The following is a 23306-nucleotide window of genomic DNA, read 5'->3' as shown; positions in this document are numbered from 1 at the left end:
TAGCGAGTCGAAGCATCTCTCAATCTAAATGCAGATAGCCTGATAGCCAGCGGCTCAATGAAACCGTAGGATACAGTATACGGCGCATTGCATCCTGTTATTACGTAATACACGTTCCCTCTACTCCGCGAATTTCTCCTGGTCGCTGACGTATCACTGGCTGAGCGAAATGATGCAGCGATACTGGGCGACTCCGTTGGGCGGTTCTTGCGAAGTAGTTTCCGGCTGTATTGTCGCGATGGAGTTGTACGTCGAAGAAAAGTCGAGCACACGGTAGCTGCTGTTTTACAGGCTAACCTCACCAAATACCAACAGTTGGGACCGCTGCCAGAGAACGAAGGTGGTCCGACTGGTGCAAAGCGTTACCGCCAGCGTCCGCGAAAATCCGAGGTCTACGATTCTTTGTGATTAATACGATCGTCGTGTCTGGTTTCACCTCTGCTCTGTTTCGACCTAGCCTCGACGTTCCTGGATCGTCCAGGACTGCTGAGGTGATTTATTTCATAGTAGGTGCAACCCCGGACACCGTTAAGAGCAACATCGCTTCTTGTCGTTTTTACGGCAAAGCTCTGAGGACACGTGGCTTTGTTTGTTTCACTAGGTTTATTAGGACATTGGGGACTGGAAGAACCACTCGTTAACGACATCGTTGCGTTTGCGGTATCGCATTTGATGAGTTCTCAGCGCCGAGAGGAAGGAGAATAGCCAGAGCAAAGTGTAGCCAGTGTCTGGCTATGATCCTTTTGCTAGGGCATATAGAAATCTGTAGACGAAAGCTAGAAAATACCAGCGATTGTTCCGCGAATTCTGGGTCAAGTACTATACAGCACCGAGTCTCGAACCTTGTTTCTCATACCTGGCAAGGTTACCGAAATTGCGGCCGGATTCCAATAAAAGTTTGGCGAACTCTCAGCCATTTGGAATCATTACTACCCGCTTTTGTCCGCCGCATGCATGCTCTAACGTGTTGTAAATATTTTAGGGACAGCGTTTAACTGTCTTTCTTCATCGAAAACCATTGGGTTGTAAGCATTGGACACGGAAGCTTTGGATCGGTACGCGCTGGCGAGTCTAACCTTCGTATATGATCGGCTCCTTCTCACGGAAGTACGAGAGGGCTGGGAAAGTCTTGATGCCATACTGCTTGGCCAATCGTTTGTCGTTGATCTTGACGAAGTCCACCCCGAAGTGGTCCGTGTCATCGTCAATCTTCTCCAGCTCGGCCAGCACCTTATCGCATGTCGTGCAGCTTCTCGCATCTGAAACAGAACGATTGCGGCGGATCATTTGGAGATGCGGCATTCAACTTGGCTAATGCGATAATTCGTCGTCTCAATGTACTGCTAAATATTTTTGTCCGGCTGACTTAAAGATACTGTACGTTCACACGTAGGTGTCAACATTTTACTGAATCTGCCACTTAAGAAAAGGATGATAGAACCGAAAGTATTTTGTTATACATGCGTTAAAGACTTATTACGAGGTTCCACATGTTCTTAGATCCATTCAGAATTAACTTCTGCTTTAATATTGAGTCGTTTTCATTCACGCGAGGACTTAGAGCAGCCTAGCAAGGTGTGCCCCATCTAAATGTCCCAGGTTCTACTGAAGATTCTATTCTAAAGAGGATAATCCATGGCGAATCATCTGTTCTAGTTGCTTTAAGGTCGTTGAACGCGCAATCTAATGTCGCAGTATTCCGCTAAATATATTCTTTTAGCGAACAGTTAGGATATTCTGCTGTGAGGAATGGGTTGGAAATATTCTACTGCTTCAATGCCATCAGAAATCGTTGAGAAGTAAGCGGTGTCCGAAGGGATTAGCGATCATTTTCCCGGGAGCATATTAGTCCCTGATACCGGGTTCGCGTTACAGGAGGAAAGGTAATCCTTCGTGCGGGAATTTTATGCTTATCGCCGGTGACTTGGCAGTTGCGAGCGTTCTTGGCCAGCTCCGTTCTGTTCCGCTCTGGGGTACAGCGGACAAGCCACGCGGGTGTTGGGTTACAATCATTGGATATGGACAGCAAGGTGTCTCCTCGGACGTCTCTCGCTGATTTTCCCGCTGCAGGCTTCGAAGTCTCACCTCAACCACACCGACAATAGCTGCCGTGCAAGACACATGAAACCAAGCGGATGAACAAGTGGGTGCCACCATTTTTAGTAGCGACTTCCCCGGAATAGAGTCACGAAAGCTGGGAGAGGCGAGTTCGACGCTCTCTCCCCTTCTTTCTTTACTCCTTTCCCCAACTTCCCTTCTGTTCCTGCTTTCTTAACGCGCACCCGCCCTTTCGCCCCCTGCATTCGATTCTGCCTCTGCGCAGCTGTCCCAGTCTTTGAAATATAAAATCACAGCTACTGGCTCAAGTTCATTAGCTACTGGTTATTTTTCCTCTGCTCCCTTATCGCTCCCGTGTCTTTTATCCCCTGTATTTCTGTAACTGACTTCATTTCGATACATTTCCTCCTAACGCGCCCTTCTACTGCGCTAATACTACCGAAGCAATAACATACGACCGCAGACACCCCCGCACGCAATCTGGCAGCGCACGCTTTGAGCGCGTAGGTGAGAGGAAAAGAGAGATGCCCCGCGGAGGGGAGGGAGAATGAACAGGCGAGTCGTTGAAAAATGTGTGCCAGTTAAATTGGATCGTCTCCATTCGTGGCGTCCGTAATAGTGGAAAGTCGAAAGAAATTCTGCGACAATGGTTGGTAAGTTATGGAGGAACATGTTGTTTTGGAATGCAACCGCGAAAAATGTTATAAATAAGGACACCGCGAATTCTTCGTGACATCAAATTCAATTGTTATTTTAACAATAGGTACTCCGTATTTTAGACTGTGAATAGTTGTCGTAAATATTAAAAGTGTGCAGTGCTGGTGGCATTATCATCTTGGCTCATTGCAGGGGTATAAAAGCTATCTTGATTTTATATTTCGGTGGGTTAATGAATTCAAAATTTTCCTTTGTTATTATGTGGCAGCCAGTCTGGGGAATAAATAAATCTACGGAATCTTTGTTAACAGGTCTTTACAAGGAGGTTACGGTAACAACCTTTGCTACTCTATTTTAGTGACTGGAGTATATAATAGAGAAATGAAGAGAATTTTCGTGAATTTCGAATTTGTAAAAATTTCTAGTGTCTATCTATAATTTGTCACTCCCATTATTGGTTACGTCTGGGTTAGGTCTGGGTTAGGACACTTGAAATTTTTATAAATTTTTATTTATATATTTATTTATAATTTCGAGTTTATAAAAATTTCACGTGTCCTAATCCAGACCTAACCCAGACCTAACCAATAATGGGAGTGACAAATTATAGATAGAAACTTGAAATTTTTATAAATTCAAAATATATATATATATATATATATATATATATATATATTATTTTAATTATATATTAATTTTTATTTTAATTTTTTATTAATTTTTATTAAATTAAAAGTTTCAAGTTTCTATCTATAATTTATTATATTATAAGGTATAATATATTATATCTTTAAAGGTATAATATATTATTTTAATTATATATTAATTTTTATTTTAATTTTTTTATTAATTTTTATTAAATTAAAAGTTTCAAGTTTCTATCTATAATTTATTATATTATAAGGTATAATATATTATATCTTTAAAGGTATAATATATTATACCTTTAAAAATAGACCAATAACGAAAAAGCTAGGAAATATTGATTGATTTTAAATTTACATTAACACCAGCGATGTGTGGTTTGAAGATTCACGGGCTATGAAAACGATTTCAAACTGATCTTCTCGGTGGAGCAGTGACTCGCAAACAAATATAAATAGAGCGACACAAAACAATTCTATTTTTATTTCCTATCGTATTCACCCACTCCTTCCATTCCTAAACGGACCGAAGCATTGGGAACGAAAAATAAGCGATAAGCTAAAACTCAATCTCACGCCCAACCGATCGTTGCTGTTTAGCGTGATTTTCTTCTTGTTTTTTCAATGAAATGAAAAATCAGCAATAAAAAATCATCGTTTCAACGATGCTTCCTTGCCATTGACAGAGATTTCCTGGGAAAGCACTACCCAAAGATAAATTTAAATGTATAGTCATTTTATTCCCCAACTGTACAAGGAGTACCATAAAAATAAATAAACAAATGCAGCTCATACTCGTATATTTAATTCAGCTTCAAAATACTATGCTGTAAGATAAATGCTGTATCTGTTGAAAACTTCTAATAGCACTTTCTGCAAATACAAATAAGCAACCGTTGGGATACCAAAATGGCCGCAGCTCAGATAAATGGTAAACTAAGTCATACACGAACTTTGTCTACCACTTTCTGGTTTTCAATTCGCCTTGAAGATTACCACGTATTTCCATTTTCTGAAATGAAAGCTTTACATCCCCGTTCCATCATTGTCCTACCACGCAAACTTCCAGCACTCTATCATCTAATCTAGACGCGATGCGATCGTTATCATAATCAGCTGATCGATCAGCGCCGGAATCAGGGTTACCACCTCTCCGGTTTTGGGAAAAATCTCCGGGTTGTAGAAAAAATGAGATAATAAGAAATTGTGGTATTATACAATGGTATAAATTTTATAAAATAATAAAAGTTATTGATTAAAAAAAAACAGATGCGTTTAAATTCTGAATTGTTTGAGCTTAAAAGAATTGCACATCTGTTTTCCGGATATTCGAGAACAAAACTTTTTTTGGGGGTTTTTCCATCTCCGGGTTTATATTCGAATCTCCGGGTTGGAATGTGTGACACTCCGGGATTTATATGGTGGTAAGGTGACAACCCTGGCCGGAATAGAAAGCTCTGGTCGACAGGAACGTCCGTACTTTGTAGGGATTGCAAACCGGTCAATCGATAAATCGGTTTGAAGTTTTTTTTCACTGATAACGTAGATATCGACGGAATTATGCGCTACATATATGCGCTACATTGCTATACTATATAATTTTTACCGGTAATTCACCAAATATTTACCGGTAATTCGATAAATTACGTATTTCTCGATATTTACCGGTAAATCGCGAGAAATACGTAAATATCGAGAAATACGTAACCGATTACCGGTAAATCGATTTACCGGTAAATTGCGAGAAATACGTAAATATCGAGAAATACGTAACCTATTACCGGTAGATCGTGAAAAATACGTAAATATCGAGAAATATGTAACCTATTACCGGTAAATCGTGAAAAATACGTAAATATCGAGAAATACGTAACCGATTACCGGTAAATTGCGAGAAATACGTAAATATTGAGAAATACAAAATCGATTTACCGGTAAATTGCGAGAAATACGTAACCTATTACCGGTAAATCGCGAAAAATTCGTAAATATCGAGAAATACGTAACCTATTACCGGTAGATCGTGAAAAATACGTAAATATCGAGAAATATGTAACCTATTACCGGTAAATCGTGAAAAATACGTAAATATCGAGAAATACGTAACCGATTACCGGTAAATTGCGAGAAATATGTAAATATCGAGAAATACGTAACCTATTACCGGTAAATCGCGAAAAATACGTAAATATCGAGAAATACGTAACCGATTACCGGTAAATTGCGAGAAATATGTAAATATCGAGAAATACGTAACCTATTACCGATAAATCGCGAAAAATACGTAAATATCGAGAAATACGTAACCGATTACCGGTAAATCGCGAGAAATACGTAACTTATCGAAATTACCGGTGAAAATTGTATGTATAGCAATGTAGCGCAAAATTCCCTCGATATCTACTACGTTATCAGTAAAAAAAAAAAACTTCAAACCGATTTACCGATTTACAGTCCCCAGTACTTTGTGCTCGCGAGAGGAAACACATATGTGCCGGTATCAGGGTGGACCAAGAATACTAGTGGATGGCTGCGATATCTCGCCCTTGCCTCCGCTGGAGGCGTCCGATATAATCGGCGGACCCACGTGCCGCTCTTCTTCGACGTTTCAAGGTGGCGGAATCAAGGCACTTAGGTGCGCGCGGCCAAGAAAAGGCAGTTTGTCTTCGACGTGCGAGAGAAACAGAGACGACTAGATCGAACGACGGCCAGTGCCTAGTTTACGAGCCACTAAAAATACAAGAACGAACGGCCTCGCCGATGCCGTCGACGACGACATTTTACTCTCCGGCGTTCCTCGCGGACACGTCTTTCGCGGAGGGTGCTCGCGTGATGTTTTGCTGGTTGCTGGCGAACTGGCGATCCACTAGGAATGCTCGAGCAATATAGAAGAAACAAGAAAGGGGCTGTACGCAAGGAGCGTGCAGGTCGAGTGAAAGAGGAACTTTGGAGAATATAGATAGCGTGATTTTGAAATTCGTAGGTCCACGGAGAGTAGCCTACACCATCGGAGGAATAAACTGACTTATGCATGTAGGTTCGATGGCAGAAAGGTCGGGATGGCGAGGCGCGTAAGACGTTTACAGTTGCCACAGTTTGCGGCTTGCCTTTTTCCACCGAAGAGCAGAGTTGCCTGGAGTCAGTAGCCTTATTTATACCGGAAGGAAGATTCAAAGCATATCTTCAGGGTCCCAGTCCCGTCTCTAAATATAGCCACTCAATTGACCGTATTTCTTGTCTCGCGTAGACGCTTGGGTTACGATTGTGGCGGTATTGGCGAGCTTTTAAACGTGAGCCAACGATTTGGGGCAAGGCGTGGGTGTCTCGGGCTTGTGCTGCTGCTCAGGTAAACCCGTGCGTGCTTTTCAAAGCCCGCCACTGACGGCCATTTCAGCACGTGCAGCGATTAAATAAATAGCTTTCCCCGATACCGCGGACCGTCTGTCTTCTATTTGCGGGCGTCATTACGACTCCCTAATCCAGACTCTATTTGGGTGCTAATTACATAACAAAATTCTAATATGTATAACGTTGGTGGGTGTACAGAGCTCATATTGTGAATCTAATGTAAAGACAAGTAGAATCGGATGAATAGACAGCCCTTCGAACTTGGAGCATTCGGTTGCTGCAGCTAGCCAGGTCGTTGATAGACTTTCCTTTGGTAATGATTCGGTAATGATTTTTAAAGCCTGAAAATACGATTTAGTATTTTTATTCAATATTTTATTGACACTCTAAGTATTAGTAGGCTATGATACAACAGATGGATTTTCATTTTGTAATATTACAAGGCAGATAGGTGTTGGGTTTAAAATTTAAGTAGAGGAGACATGCTCAGGTAAACATGTCGTCTATTTACTGTTAAATAAACAACGCATCGTATCGTGTTTAAATGCTCGGCGAACGCGAATAGTTGGCAGAGCACCAACAGCGCTTATCACTGAATTAGCAATTTTCTCATTCTGCCTTTTTCCTGGCAAGCTGATAATTAAATTAAGTCTCGCTGCGCACAGGTGGTCTAGCGCTATACATGCCTCAAGGTGGCTCCTTACCATCGCTGAACAATCATTCTACGTTCTCCCACATTTGGTACTTTGGAATAATTGAGTTGTAAATTTTCTGAGTCAAAACTGCGTCAGAATCTTGTTTTACGTAAACATAATTTTCTTCCTATTTCTACGATCATACTACTCCCTTCTTTCTGTTAAGCTCTTGAAGACAAATATGGATATCGTTAATTTCGTTACGATAGTACAAAGAGGAGATCCAAAATTACTATCCAAAATACTCTCCTTCTGTATTTATATTCCATTTTTTAATTATTCGTCGAAATAAATAAATGGCACAAACACAAATAGTTGTATTTATTCATTCTAAAAATACGTCCGAAAGAAAGTGTTAGACTTTCAGATGAAAATAATATTTCGGGTTTAGGTTTCGGTTGCGTTTACAAAAGAATCAGGAGTTGGTAAAATATCATCCGCAATGATGGTACAAATTTGAGAACAGAAGTTTACTTTTTTCACCTCGTATTTCCAATTACCGATTACCCCGAGCCAAAAATTTGGAGAACCTAGAAAGATAATTCAATTAGTCCCACCAAGACTCGCTAAAGGAGGACAGGACTTTAAATTTTTTTATTAAAATTTTGTACATGAAAGTGATGAAAACGGAACTTGAGGGAAGCGAAAGACTTTATTAGTGGAGCGAGAATTGTGACGAAGTGATTTCGTGGCAATCGAATGAGTATTACACAGGATTAGTACAATATTCTTTCCTAATATTTTAATGATTACGCGAGAAGTAAATGGAGATAGGTGTTGAGCTGAGCGGTAGAGTGTAGTTAAAATAGAACTTCTTAAATTGTTTTTCATAGCCTCGGTGCTAGCAGAAGTCCATGACGCGAGAGTAATGAAGTAGGGTCGACTGCCTAAAAGCCTGGAAGCCTTTCCTTAATTGATGGGGCGGAAAGAGCTCGTCTTTCAGGAAGCTTAAAATGAGAGAGCACATCTGGAAATATCTACTCAGGAGCTGTAGGTTTTCCGGCGAGCGTCATAGATCTTTCATAATCACCTCGTTCAGTGTCCGGTTGAGCCGTCGTTTATTGAACGAGGCGCACTCCATTTACTGAAAAAACACCCCCACAATGCAACAAATCTGCTCTGTTTAAGTGGGCCCGGTAGGAGTTGAAACAATGATTGCTGTGTCCGTAGATAAAGCTGTTTCAGCCACATCAAGCGCCTAACATAAGTTATACATAGTCCGCTTCACTGTAGCCTAACCAAACGGAGAAATAGGCATAAGTAGCCGCGTTGGGACTGGGCTCAAGGAAGCCCCTTTTCCAACAGTAGCGGAGGAGCGAAGGACCAAGGTGGCTATCAGGAGCACGAAGGGCCCCCAACGTCAGAGCACCAAGAAGAAGCATCCCTGAGAACGCTTAACGAACGAGAAAAAGCTCTCTTCGCGTCGTAAAGAAGACGCGAGGACACGACGGCTGGAAATAGGTTCGACTTGCGAGCTCGTCGTCCGGGTCTTCTCGCGCCTAACCTTTGAAAACGCTCCCGCGGCCGGCGGTTCTTCCCCGATTTTTCCGAAACCGGAGCCGTTCGCAAGGTCAGAACTGGGTCCAGAAGGGTGACCGCCTATGCCGCGGGGAGTGCGGTGGGTGGGGGTGGGGGTGGGGAGGGGGGGGGGCGTCTCGGCGGCGGCTGAGGATGGCGGGGTGGCCGAGGACGGTATGTTTTCAGGCGAGACGGTAGCGAGAGGCTTGGCGGCAAGCGCTAAAATAACTCGAACGTGTGCTAAAAGCGGCGGCTACCGGAGCGCCGGCCTTGTTAACAGCATCTTCAAGAGGTATCGCTCTTTCCTACCGATCGTCCAGATCCCAGAGGCCGTGAGTTCCTCTAAAAACGCCCCGGACAATAATTCATCGGCGGAGAAAGGGAGGGGGGGGGGAGGCGGCGGCGCCCCCCCCCCTTTCGCGCACTATTTTTACGAGGGCCACGTGAAACAGCCGCGAAAAGAGTTTTCGCGAGTTCCGCCGGTGTATTTTCAGAGTGCTCGTTACGTCATTACGCGGAGGAGCGGCTAGAGATCCTCGGGACCAAGCGAACAGGCGTACGGAAGAAACGTGAGACCACGTTTTTCAACGTGGGAGGAGGGGAGGGGGAGGGGGAGGGGGAGCGGTGGAGGGGAAGTGGTCGAGGGTATTTTTTGGTAGGATCATGATCGATGATCCGTATCGTAACTGATACGGGAAAGGAACTATTGTGGGATCGTTGAGGGGCGATCGTTTCATTCTGCGGCTCTTGGCAAGGTTGTTCGAATTGCTTCAACGAGGATACGATCTTGGTTATTTCGTCGGCCCTCTAGCGTGCTAGCTATTGCATCAGACGGTATTATGAAAACGTGATTCAGGGAATAATCGCGAATGGAACGCGGCTTGCGCGACGGAGAAACAGGTTGTCAAGGAAAAACGACCTGGCTTCGAATTCTCTGGCCCTTATAGGTTAGTTCTAGGTGAACAGCACACTTTGCGCGCGCTACTTTTCTTCGTCGTACTTGGGTTTGTTTCTAAGTGGCGATTGGGAGATTCATTGCGAGCGGATCGAATGCGAGGGAAGGGCTTTTAAAAGATGAAGGTCGATCAAAGGTTTAGAGCAAGCCTCAACTTGAAAGAAAAACTTTTTGTCGTGAAAATGCTTTCACTGGATGTTGCGTGCCGTGTAGAGGGCGTTGCGTATGCGGCTAGACGGACTTCTTGGTTCCTGTTGGCGCGTTTAGTTTGGACTAAGGCTTGCTGTAGCCAACGCGTTTTTTTCCTTATGTTGTATTATCTTTTATATATTATATTATATAATAAAGTATCACAAAGTACAACACTTTTCTATTCAAGTTCAATTGACTTTAAATGCGTTTTCGTTCACTTGTAAGTAGTGGAATTTCTTCGAGATTACTTGCAAGGTAATTGGCATAGAGATGTCGCTGTAGTTTCATCCACCAAATTATTGTTAAACATTTTCGTTGTAGAAGTTAATTTAGTATTTACGTACTGCAGATGTTTGGATACTCTTATAATATTTTTAGCAATAAAGTCGTGAGTAATAATAAGGAGAAGAATAATGTAAAAAATGTTAATGTGACAGTTATGATTTTTTAAAGAGGTATTGTTATGATTGTTTATTGAAATGACAGAATACAGAACCTATGTAGTGGATTCAAGAAAATTCAAAATAAAGTCAGAACAAATTATGTAGAAACTTTGTTTCTATCGATAATTGAAACTAAGTTTGGATTAGGTAAATAAATACAAATTGGCTAAATCAGAATTCACGTATCTACCTGTTTAAGGGGGTGGGTTACTCCCGTCAGCCCTAAAAAAGGCCTTTTTTCCCACGCAAATTGTAAAGTGATAAATAACAGTAGAGAGAATGTTTGTATCTAGTTTTAATCGTTATTCTATGAGCTTTAACACAAAAAAAGAAAAGTCTAAATATCTGTATGTACATAAAATTTGTGAGTAAAAACGTAAAGGCGTGTACGCGGTGCACCGTTTGATGGTGAACATAAAATCTCGAAAACCGCTCCAACGATATGGATGAAAATTTAATAAGAGATGCAGAAAACTATTCCGTACGATATGTCGGGAGCAGATTTTCGAAAAAAAATTAATACAATTTTTATGTTGAAAAATACGATTTTATCGATTTCTTGTATGAAATATATTTTTTATCTTTAGTTTAAGAATTTATCTGGAAAATCTGCTACCGACACATCGTAGGAAATGGTTTTCTGCATCTCTCATTAAATTTTCATCCAAATCGTTGGAGCGGTTTTCGAGATTTTATGTTCACCATCAAACGGTACACCGGGTACACGCCTTCATGTTTTTACTCATAACTTTTATATACATAGAGATATTTAGACTTTTCTTTTTTGGTGTTAAAGCCAATAGAATAACGATTAAAACTAGAACAAAACGTTCTCCCTACTGTTATTTATCACTTTACAATTTGCGTTTGAAAAAGGCCCTTTTTAGGGCTATCGAGGGTAACCTACCCCCTTAATTAATTGCAATCAATACATAACGCAGCCCCAAAATTTTTACTGTTCAGCCAGTAAATCTATAAATAGTATTGTTTGAAATTTTTGCAAACCTTTTATTTGAAAGAACATCACACGATTTTGTTATTTCCTATTACGATTGACTATTCAAAACTTGAATTGCCCATTTTCATTTTTCCTTCAATTTCATCAATTTCCTAAATAAGTCCATAAATATCAGTTAGTTTTACTTCGTATATCATTTTTCGCGTTACTAAGTATTGCTACTTGCAAATGAGAAAGTATAAACAAATTAATGAACGAACTGGGCCAAATATATTAAACAATCCTCGCACTTGGAAATCAAATAACTTCGTCCTTAATTTTCCATTTATCAACATGAATTACTGTCTGTTCTATGACAGAGTATTTCGAAACATGTTAAAATGTTCGTACGTTTAGTAAAAAGTTTCTGTTTTATTTTCTTTTTTCTGCACACGATTGCATGGCCAGTACAGAGTAATTTAAACAGGAAACAAAAAGTTATCAGTAGGTACGTCTGCTGATCAGCAGTGTTAAAGTAACTTGCAATTTTATGTCGAATTAACGTAAATAACTCACTTTCCTTTATTCCTAAAGTATTCAGTGTTACATTGGTTACTCCAATTTGTGAAAAAAATCACCCAATAACAATTAAAATTACAGAAGTAAGGAACTAATGATAATCTTTCGTGTCTCCTTGTCTACTACCAAGTTGAGAAAAAATAAGTTTTTCTAACAAGTTTTCAACTTGGCTTTACTAACAAAATTTCAGTCCTCTGTATTGTTAGCCTGCATCAATTTACAGCCTTTCCACTTTGAATCACAAATTTTATACAAATTAACTCTTTGCGCTCCCACATTCTTACTTGTCGATTGACTAGTGACCTTTTACTAAATACAGAACTTTGGAATAGGAAAAAATATAGAGTTCAAATTCGAATTTCCTTACTTTGTCAACGTCTGACGTAATGACGCTCGTCAATGTGTATCGCCAATTTAACCCTTCGTTGACACTCTGGGTGTGAGCCACCCATAAGCTGATTTTGACGCTCTGTACCTTCTATACGCAAAATAAATAGTTTTTTTCCAAAGCCCACTTACACACAATTTTTTCTCTCAAAGTATAATATCCGAACAACAACTCTGTAGATTTTTAGCTTCTAATATTGAAATTTGTAAAAGTTACAATTTTTTAAAGATTTTCTTCGTATCTTCTCCACATGTGGTAATCTAGAATTTTTTTTACAAAAAACGGTAATAAAATTTCAATAAAAAATCTATTGTATTACATTCTAGAGACTTCGGAATTGACCCATGATTTTTTTCACAAAAATTTGATTCCTTAGAGGAGAATCGCAGTCGTTCAAAAATTGCTCTGGGTGTGAGCCACCCAGGTATGTCAAAGTTGATCGAAAAAGGAGGTGTGTCAACGAAGGGTTAAGGGTTCAAGAGCTGGCTGCGCGTCTGAATTTGCCAGAATCGCTACTGATACATATCTACATATGCTAGATTTTCCTGGTGATCAACTTTTCAAGTTCCCAGCCTCATCGAACTGTAACTTTATATCGATTCGAGTTGCTCGGTTACTCAGGGAGAAACTTGCTTCGTCATACGCAGGGTAGCTTCCAGCTTCGAAGCGAAGCAGCTTGTGAAAGTACAGTAGCTCCAGGCAATATTTACTTCTCGACCTTGTATCTAGTAGCTTCTGCATTTGCACCTTGCGTATAAGAATTTCTAATTATAATTTTTTATTAATCTCGCATTGTAGTAAGGAATTTTGAATAATTTTCTGAATACCCTGCAAAGAAGTACCTAGATGTATATGCGTTTATATTTCCAGGAGAACTGAAAAGTATGCTTAATATTACCCGGATCTCCTATATTATATATAAATACCGTTGTGTGGATTTCCATCGTTTTTTTTTATATTACTATTATATTAAGACACCTGCAGCAATTTACATCTTGTTCTTAAAAAGTTGTACAACCCTTGCCCCCGCACCAACGAATTACGATGAATTTTAAAGGAAATATTAGCTCCCTCTGTATTTATCGTATCAGGCTTTGAGACTTTGATACTCTTGTCAATGCCTCATCAGAAAATGGACAACAATGAAGCAAAGAATTTAATCTGTTGGGAAATAACGATACACAGTGCTACAGAATTGCATCGGCCTCTTGTACCAATTATTACATTCCCTCAGACACTCTCGAAACCTTGTGTCTGCTGCGAGATGGCTTGTCTTACTGAGCGAGCCGGCTACTTGGCAAAGGAAGAGAATTTAATACCTGCTAATTGTCATGCGAATGCCATTCGCGCGCATAACGTGTACATCAAAAACTATGTATATACCTAATGTGCTGCGTCAACGTCGATTTAAGTTCGAGAAAGAATTAAAGCCGCGTGAAAGACGGTTGCCCCGCAGTCCCACCCCTCCCATACAGCACGCTTCGTGGCGTCAACGTTGCAGGATGGTTGCAGTAACCTTGCAGTGTTGCACGGTTGCAGCGCAATGTGGATGTAACGTTGCTGCGACGTTGCCGTGCAATATTGCACGGGGCGGACATAGAATTATTGCTGCATAGTTGCATCAATGTTGCGGTGCAATATTGCACGGCAACGTTCCTACAATATTTCTGCAACGTTACGGCAACGTTTGGTAACGTTTCCACAATGTTATAGCAACGTTGCGCCAGTATTGCGGCAACGTTCCTGCAATGTTGCCGCAATGTTGCTGCAACTACCATTTGAACTTAAAATATTTCCGTTGTTTTTAATGATACGAGAAAATGTCTAAGGAAAACAATGTTTGCTTCGGAGAGGCAATTATTCTGACAGGGACGATTTTTGTCTCAAGGTTATATTTCCCGAAATTTCAAGATCATCGATGGTTTTTTTTAATGGGATGACGTATTCTCATTACTGTAACGTTATAGCCAATACAAATACAAATTCAACCATGTATAATATGTTGTCCTTTTTGTCTAGCAATTATTTTTTTCCTGTGACATTTTCTCGCAACATTACAAACAACGGAGATATTTTAAGTTTAAATGTTAGGTGAGTCACCCTGTATATTTTAATGTGTAGAATGACACATGGTGGAAGTTGTAGTACATACCTACTAGTGTTACAAAACCCTAATGGAGTTTGTCAAAATGTGTCTTCGTTTTTGAATAATTTGAGTTCAAAGTTTTGCATGGTAGGAGTATAAGTTCGAATACGTTAGCATTCTTATTAATCAGTGGTTGTAGCTGCGGCGGTAAAGTGTTCAACTACGACGCTACAGGTCGCCGGTTCGAATCCCCTTGGAGGAAAAGAATTTTCTTTGAAAAAAAGAAAAACGAGCTTTTTTATATTGTTGGCCCTACTGCCCGAAACGATGCAGAAGGCGGACAAGGAATTATTACTGCACCCTTGCGGCAACGTTGCGTGCAACATTGCAATCTTGCACTGCAACCATTCTGTAACTTTGCTGCAACGAGAGTGTGCTGTATGGGAGCTGAGATGACGAATGCGCGATTGCGCACATGCACGCATCCAAGCTCTTCCCGCACTTGGTGGTTTTAATCGAAACAAGCGTACGGAGCCGTTGAACGAGCAACCATACCGAGAGACAGAGGCGTCAATCTCCCACCGGGAGATTTATTTATAACACGCGAACGGACGTCTCCGCCTCGTTACATTAAGCCGTTCCCATATCGATGCCTCACTTGCCGTCTGTGCACAGAGAAACCATCCCAACGACGGATTCGGTTCTGCAATTCTGTCTTTCATCGACACCTACTATCTCGCAGCCACCGATTACGTAATTCAATGACGCTGAAGAAGAAGAGACGAAGAAGAAGTAGAACGTGTGAGGGTAGAAGTAGATGTTCGTAGCCAAGAAAGTTCTATCGACGTCCACGTAGATTATAAAAGATGTATCCGCGTAAGTACAATTGCATTAATGAGGATCCAAACGGTATTTAGCGTTACGGGATGCTTTCATTGTTCTCCGCGGTATAGACTAACGCGGCAACGTCTTGAACATATCGCAATGAAAAGTGGAAATTAATGAAGAGACCTTTGATATTGCTAGAAGCATCCAACGAGCTTTGTTACCGCGCAATAAGGCGACAGATTTTCTTTGAAAGCGTGCTTTACAATCTATCACTTGGATTTGCTTGAATTTGTCGGCGAGAGGAGCTAAATCCGATTTAGATGCCCTTAAACGTGTTCATTTAGGAAATAAGGGTTAGAAGAAGAAAGGATCGAGAGCCAGAGTGTAACAGAAGTCGCTGAACCGAGAGGAATGCAAGACTCAGAGAAGAGAGGCACGGGGGGGGGGGTGAAGAAAGGGGGGGTACATACGTAGTGCGAAGTACCCCGAAGAATTCGGTGGCCAAACGAGATCTAAATGGCTTACTATAGACAAGTTACGTAAGATCGAAGCTTTGCCACGTGTCGGTAGACGTCGCGTTCATTCTTCATTACTTGATCCCGCTTTCGCAACGTGAGCGAATTATATTTTCAAAAATTAACAGCGCCGAAATGCCAATTCTCCCCGGTCTAAAACAATTCCGCATGAACGAATCAATTCAGGGCCGTTCCTGGCGGGGGTGCAGAAGGTGCCCCCGCACCTGGGCGGCCAAACTTAAGGGCGGCCGCAGGCCGTTTATTATATGTACAGTTTTGACTAATAATAATCGAAACTCTTTTACGCAATAACTGTTTAAAATTATGTATATATAGATATAAAAGTAAACACTGCATATTAAATGTTTAATTAAAGAATATTAAATTTGTAAGGGCGGCAATATTATTTTTGCACCTGGGCGGCCAAAACCCAGGAACGGCCCTGAATCAATTAAAACATTTCTCGAAATAACGCCTGAGAAATGTTTATCAAGGATATTAAGACAGTAGTACTTTTGTGAACATTGTTTAATTCAAAGTTTCACTTTACACTTTGCTGATGTCAGTGTTCATTCTAAATAGAATACCACATTTAAGCGCAAAATATTAGTTGCATACTCGTGTACGTTAGAAGCACGTGCAGGGTCACACGTGCGAGGGTCACATGTGCGCATAAAGCAGCAATGGATGCACATCTGGACCTAGTACATTTTATCCGTTTACTCTGAACATGGCTCCCTGAAATATCCCCCAGATTCCCTCACGAAACAATATAAAACGACTATCCGTTAAATGCGCACAATTTACTATACTTCTTAGATAAGATATTGCGCAGGCACGAAGAATGTCGAGCAATTACAGAAATGGCGATACATTTTATCGATGCGACGATGTGTAAATTTTTCAATAGAAAACTTGCTGAATTAAATCCCCCTGAGGGTCTCACGAACACTCCAAAGGCGTTTCCAATGTCTTGAACTTTAATTTCAATGGGATTTATACATCACGAGAGAACAAAAGAAGTGCTGGAAGCGAGTAACGAGTACATTCATGAGTATGATCGTTGTCGGATTCGTCCCTTGAAAAGGGGGCTGCCCGTCCTCCCGTGAATGATCAAGAAATGTTTCAGTAAAAGGTGATACCGTGAATGGGTGAAAATGACACGACCCTCTGAAACACTTACACCAATACACGGCAACAAAATCCTTCTCATTGAGGAGCCGCTCGAGCTGCTTTGCATTGACTTCCTCGATGACAGGTTCGGCATCTTTGTGACCTCCCTTGGCCCGAGGCTCGTCCGATTTCGTCCTTCCGGCGGCGTCCACGGTGCCCTGGAGCGCGCATATCACCGCTAGTACACCGAGAAGGACGATCGTCTTCGCGTATCCCGTCGGCATCGCTGGCCCGCAGGTAGTACTCCTCCTTCGTCTCCGCCAACACCACCACCACCGGCCGAACCGTACCGCCGAAACGTCGTTCGCCGCCGACATCGCCGCACTGACTGGCACACCGGCTATTTTTGATTTTTCGGACAGCGGCGCAACCACGAAAGCCACGCCACGCGTCACGATCAACGCGACGATCATCGCCAACGTCCCTGCGAGGACGTCGCCGTTTTCAGCTTCCTCGCGTCATCCCCTGACGCGGCCCACTGGGAGGATCTGGACTAGCTCCGGTGGATCCCCTGGGGTTGACGGGAAGCATAGTTTTTAGATGTTGATGTTACGTATTCTGGGTACTCCTCGTATTTTCTGCTTCTTATCCGCTGGGAACGATTCTTTATAGTGTTTGCTTAGAATTTTATGAGGGTGCATATGAGGCTAGAGTTGATTAAATCTTCACTGAAAGTATCACTTTCCAAGGGTCGCAAGTATCCACAAACTCGTTTGCAGATGCGGGACCGCAGTGTTTCCTACCTAGCTAGTTGAGCCAGACGTATGAAGTAGGAGGTTCCCCTTAGGGAAGTTTCAAATTTGGTGTCCAGGCCACTTTCATTCAGAATACAGAGAAGTAGTAGAGGAAACAGTTGTACATATGATAAAACAAATATATCATCCTATAACCTCGTTTATAACTGCTACTATTAACTATTATAGAGTGGTCAATTCTTTTCGTCATTCTGTATGAAAAATATGTACAGTATACTCTCGCTAGGGCTCATCTCAACTATGCGTTAAGCGCTTGTCGCTATTCTCACCACTTCTTGGAATCCTTCGGTCGAGAGTGAGAGAATCTGAGAGCGAGCGAGAGGGGACAAAAGAGTTGACACGACGCTACCGTCGGCTACGAAAGAAAGAAAGCATGATACTTTGTCTCGCTTCGTATTTCACGTGCTTAGGCTCTGTCTCTCTTTCGCGCACATCGGCGGTCTCGGAATCGTCGACGCATTACGTTAAGCGCTCGCCGCCAGCCCCGAGCGCGAGCCGATAGCGAGAGTTTACTGCGGGTACATACAGTTTTGTCTCCACAAGTGATCGAGCGTTGGGACCGGCCTTTGCTCTCTGCAGCGGCGAGTGAGAGGGGGCGCGACTGCGACAAGTCAGAAATTACGGTGCCTTCTCACTCATTCTCAGTCACTTTTACCCGTCGCGGTAATTACAAAAGAAGTAGTGGTGATAGCGAAAATCAGTCTTGGAGACTGGAGACCGGATCACGTGTGGAGACAGCACTGTATAATACTAGAGTAAGGGGTTTGAAAAATCAACGCATCACGAATTATTTGAAATTTCTAAGTGTGATATATACTATATTCAAGAAAATGTTCAAATGTTTCATCGTCATACAGCAAGAATTTCAAACATTGTAGTTTTTCATGGATAATGTATTAAACGATGAAGGATACCGACGGTTTTGATATTTCAGTATTATACTTCCTCAACGACATCCTCTGGCAAGTACAAATTAATTTGAAATACATACAGTGTTTATTCGTTAAGAGCTCGCGGCTCGCGCTGGCAGTGAGCATTTAACGTAGAGGGGGCGCGATTCCGAGCGACCGTTACTCGCGTCTTTCTTGCCGAAGGCGAGAGTATCAGGTGTACGAAAACGGTGCGAGACAAAGTATCAACGCGTCGCGTCGTCTGTCTCGTACTCGCTCGCTTTCAGTCGCTCTGTCTCGCTCTCGCCTTCGCTCTACGGAATTGAGCCAGAAGTGGTGGGGATAGCAAAAAGCATTCAACGTGTAGGCCAAACTGAGCTCTCAGGGCAGACTGTATTTACTATCAATAGAATATAATATACCAGGGTATAATAAAAGCGTTGTTACAAACGAGATACAAATAAGCAGCGAAATGAGCGAAATGTGCCTTGATACGCATAGCCTAATACGCTCACAATGTTTGTTTGGTTTCAATCCTCTCAATGTTTACATGTGTCTACTTCAAAGATAATGTTTATTAGTGTTCATTTTTCGCTGTATATTATTCTCTATTAATAGACCAGTAACAATAATAATCTGGGCACGTCTATAAACAAAGTATAAAATAGCAAAAACATTTGACTATTAGGACTACAACTATTAGAAATTGGTTAGAGAGCCACTTGACGTCAGTCACCAAGATGGATACGCGCTGCCATGCCGCTGGAAGCGCGCGTGTTTCAAAGTACGCAGTGAGGACCGGCCCGCCATCTGTGGATGACCAGCTCACCTAATTACGCTGCTATCCTACTTTAACGCACGATACTCCTCTGTTTCTGAACGTGAGATGCCCAAGTGGCAAAATTCACGTTTTCTGGCCGGTCTTCGCCTCGATTACGTCTCAGACGTAAAATGGACGTCTTTGGGACGTCGTGTGGTGTTTGAGGTCTGATCTCAGATTTTACTATCTTAGTTCAATTTATTGTTATAAGTTTAGTTTTACACTCTAAGATTAGTCTAGTAATAACTTATAATATTTCTGTGCTTTTATCACCGACTTTTATGCTATTTTGGTAGAATTTTTTCAGCTACCATCATCCATGGTAAAGGGATCTCTAGACTGCAGGTTGTAGTACCCATGCACAGTGGAATGTAATCCGAGATATAATAAAAAATTGATTGTTTATATGCATGAAAATAAGCCGAAAATGTGGGATAAAACTTTTTCGCTTAGGGCTTAATTTTCGAAATAATCGATTTTGAAAATTAATCGGAAACATGTACGATTTCTTACAATTTGCTTAGTATGTCTGTCTATTACTCACTACTTCTACTGGTGCTATAGTATACAGGGTGTCCCAGAATTGAGGGACAATCCGGAACATGCAATATCCTGCTGCAAAAAGACATCAAAAAGTCCTTTACTGTTTTGGGATCCGAGGCTTCGTTCTCGAGATATTAACAGTTGAATATTAGCGGTGAAATTTCCGGGCCGCGAGGTTCAAAGCCGAAACAGCTGACGCGGAACAGTGATCCCCAGTACGTACACGCAGGAGGCACGCGTAGATACAGACCCACACACACAGTAGAATCCGACCGCACTTGTTCAAACCGTGAAAATCACGGGTCACTGTTGACCGGTATTACGGTATACTTGTACAAATTTATTGAACAAGTATACCTGACAGCCATATAGCCTCCACGCGGTAGAAGTTCGGACCGAGCCGAGACACGGTTCTGAGCCGAGTCGAGTACCCGTAAAAACCGAGTAGCTCGAAAGAACCGAGTTTTCGGATGCGAATGTTTTGAATATTTTAGGTTATGTTATCTACGGGAATGTAAATAATGGTTCTCAATAAGTAATGTGAATAATTAAAATGTAAGCTGTAAATGGAAATATTCTATAACTTTTGAAAATAAGTACTAAATTCAAATCTTTCTTTTTTTCATCTTTTTCGTGTATTTATGAACGTATTCATATACTTCTCTTATTTATATATATGATATCTAGATCCCAGCAAATTTCAAAATCCTGTATACTTCTGTTACTACAAGATACGTGTACACTTGAGAGTAAAACTCGCGCGAGAAGCTCTCGAGAGTATTTGTCGCAAGTGGACACTACGTCCGAGTTCAACTCTCAGACAGCGGACGCGTTGCAACTTGCTCTCGAGTGGATACATAATAATATTACTATCCGACAGTTGCTTCCGAAATACGAACCAGGTTCGTATTCTGCGAGTGCTGTCGCGAGAGTAGGTCTTCTGGGTTATGTAGTAGGCTCGCGTCGCGGCAGACACGGCGTTGCCAGATAGGTGTTTCGAGGCATGGCGTTGCCAGAGAAGTGTTGTTAGGCGGTTAGCCGGCATTACTGCGCGGCCGAGGCAGTCTGCGTCGACCCAAATGGCGAGACATATTTTATGTACGCCATTTATTATAACCCACTCAAAATATATAACTATTTCATTTCATCCACCCAGCAATTTCTTTTTCTACGTTGCTTCTTTCTCCTTTTTCGACAGTGGTAGTCAACGGCGGCGCGCGATATAGTGCCTTTTCCCTTTGATCGTTGTTTAAACATATTTAAATGCTTATAATTCAATAATAACTTATTTCGTTGTGTTCGCGAGAGTTCATAGAACGATTTGACGCAACAAGCAACCGAATAACTATTATTGTTTCAACACAAAAGATGTTCAAATTTGAAAATTTGCAGTTTTTTTCAAAATTGAATTTCTCGAAAACTGAGGATGATAGCGATAAACAGTTTACGGATTCGTTTTCAGCGCACAAAAATCTATAAGAAACGGCTATTGAAAACATTCAAAACAGAGAAGAAAAAAATTCAACGTTGTTGGACAGTGTAATTTAAGGTGATCGCGTTACGCGGTTCGCCCTATATTCTTGCAGGTGGATCACGTTAGGGCAGGTAGTTGATCAGTGGCTTCGGTGCAGGACGGAATACCATGACGGTTGCCGATGGAAAGTCGCGAGTTGCTATCGTCGGGGGTGGCTTGGTGTGTGTTGGATCTTGTATAAAAACAATTTTCCACGAAAAAGACTATAAAAAGAAACCTTACCTTATATTTTTACACTAATTTCTTGGGTGCAATTGGTACTGAACATCGACTTTCAGGTTGGTGCACTGGCGGCTTGTTTCTTTGCGAAAAGGGGCCACTCGGTGTCCGTATACGAATCTCGCTCAGGTGAATATACTAAACATTACTTCAGTGTTCCGTCGTTTTCTAGTTCCTTAACTAATTTTTGCAAAAGTTTGACATAATTCTGCACGATTGCTCGCGAAAACTCTTAAATACCGGTGGTACAATCGACGCGCGTTACGAAAAGTAGAACGTTAAGCGATTTTGTGACCCTGAGCGCCAGTGTATCGCGCGCCGCCGTTGACTACCACTGACGCCGCCGCACGTTTTGCGAAACTATTTCGCTTCTGTATTGAAAACAAAACGTGACTTACCACTTCTGTTGATGCTTTCCGAAGGAAAAATATCTGCCGCGTCGCGTGGAGTAGTCAGATTTTCTCCTAGACCCTTAGTTTTGGAAATAAAATTAAAAATATCTGCAAAAGTGGGTGAATTTCGGATGTTCTTGTCTCTTTGATTGTTGTTTAAATATATTTAAATGTTCATAATGCACCAATAACTTATACCGTTGTATTCGGGAGGGTTTATAGAATAATTTGACGCGACAAGCAACCGAATAACTATTACTGTTTCGACACAAAAGATGTTCAAAGTTGAAAATTTGCATTTTTGTTAAAAATCGAATTTCTCGAAAACTGAGGACGATGGCGACAAACGGTTTTCGGATTCGTTTTCCGAAATGGCTGTTGGACAGCGTAATTGTTTCTTTTTTTAAATTCCCGAACAATTTAGTTTTTTTCCGCCCTCTGACTAGGAAGCCCTCTTAAGGGGTGCGATTTCTAAAACTGACAATGATATTTTAAATCGAGATTTCGATGTGGAAACTGGCAATAGGTGTAATTGTTTACAGATATCCGGGTGGAGGATTCTCGAGGGCAGAGCATCGACTTGGCATTATCAGTCAGGGGTCGCGAAGCTTTGAGGGCAGTCGGCCTTGAAGAAGCACTGGTCGATCGTCATGGCATTGCCATGCGTGGCAGAATGATCCATAATAAAGATGGCACTTTAAAAGAAATTATTTACGATAACGTAAAGGGGAACGTAAGTGATGTAGTAACTTAACAGTAACTTCAGTTCGCTTCTTAGAAAGTCTCTGATCACAAATTCACGGGTTTCTATTTCGTCGAATCGTATTTTTGACACGTTGAAGGATAATACACAAATTTTCACCTTCGCATAATTTCTTAATTTTACTCTGTCCCTTACAGTGTATTTACTCTGTCAGCAGACGATATCTAAACGTGGTGCTGCTAAATGGTGAGTGAAAAAACGATCGCCTGTAATTGTAGACAAATCTCCCATCATTCGTAGATTCATATCAATTTTCGTAAGATAAAGAAATCGAAATCACAATTGGGATCTTTGTTACTACGATTACAAACTTTTTTATTCTCAAGTTCACCCTGTCGTCATTCAGAGATCTTGGATTAATTTTTATAACAGTG

General features: G+C 41.4%; 2 protein-coding genes across 6 annotated transcripts in view; one reads left to right on the top strand and one right to left on the bottom strand.

Moving 5' to 3' along the window:
* Hlk (hulk) overlaps positions 1-17444 on the bottom strand; it is a 50461-nt gene extending 33017 nt beyond the window's left edge. For all 5 annotated transcript variants that reach the window (XM_076816976.1, XM_076816972.1, XM_076816977.1 and 2 more), the window contains exons 1-2: positions 17027-17444; positions 1077-1259 (exon numbers count right to left, since the gene is read on the bottom strand). In XM_076816976.1, the coding sequence (XP_076673091.1) occupies positions 1077-1259; positions 17027-17429 (586 nt within the window). In that variant the 5' untranslated portion in view covers positions 17430-17444. The remainder of the gene's footprint in view (positions 1-1076; positions 1260-17026) is intronic.
* Positions 17445-21586: 4142 nt separating this feature from the next.
* Positions 21587-23306, top strand: part of Cn (Kynurenine 3-monooxygenase cn) — an 8020-nt gene continuing 6300 nt past the window's right edge. The window contains exons 1-4 of the mRNA XM_076817089.1: positions 21587-21717; positions 21837-21906; positions 22712-22902; positions 23070-23118. Of these exons, the coding sequence (XP_076673204.1) occupies positions 21667-21717; positions 21837-21906; positions 22712-22902; positions 23070-23118 (361 nt within the window). The 5' untranslated portion in view covers positions 21587-21666. The remainder of the gene's footprint in view (positions 21718-21836; positions 21907-22711; positions 22903-23069; positions 23119-23306) is intronic.

This window comes from Andrena cerasifolii, chromosome 7 (genome assembly GCF_050908995.1).
Source record: "Andrena cerasifolii isolate SP2316 chromosome 7, iyAndCera1_principal, whole genome shotgun sequence".
NCBI classification, from domain to species: Eukaryota; Metazoa; Arthropoda; class Insecta; order Hymenoptera; family Andrenidae; genus Andrena; species Andrena cerasifolii.
This window is presented reverse-complemented; position numbering and strand designations above follow the sequence as displayed.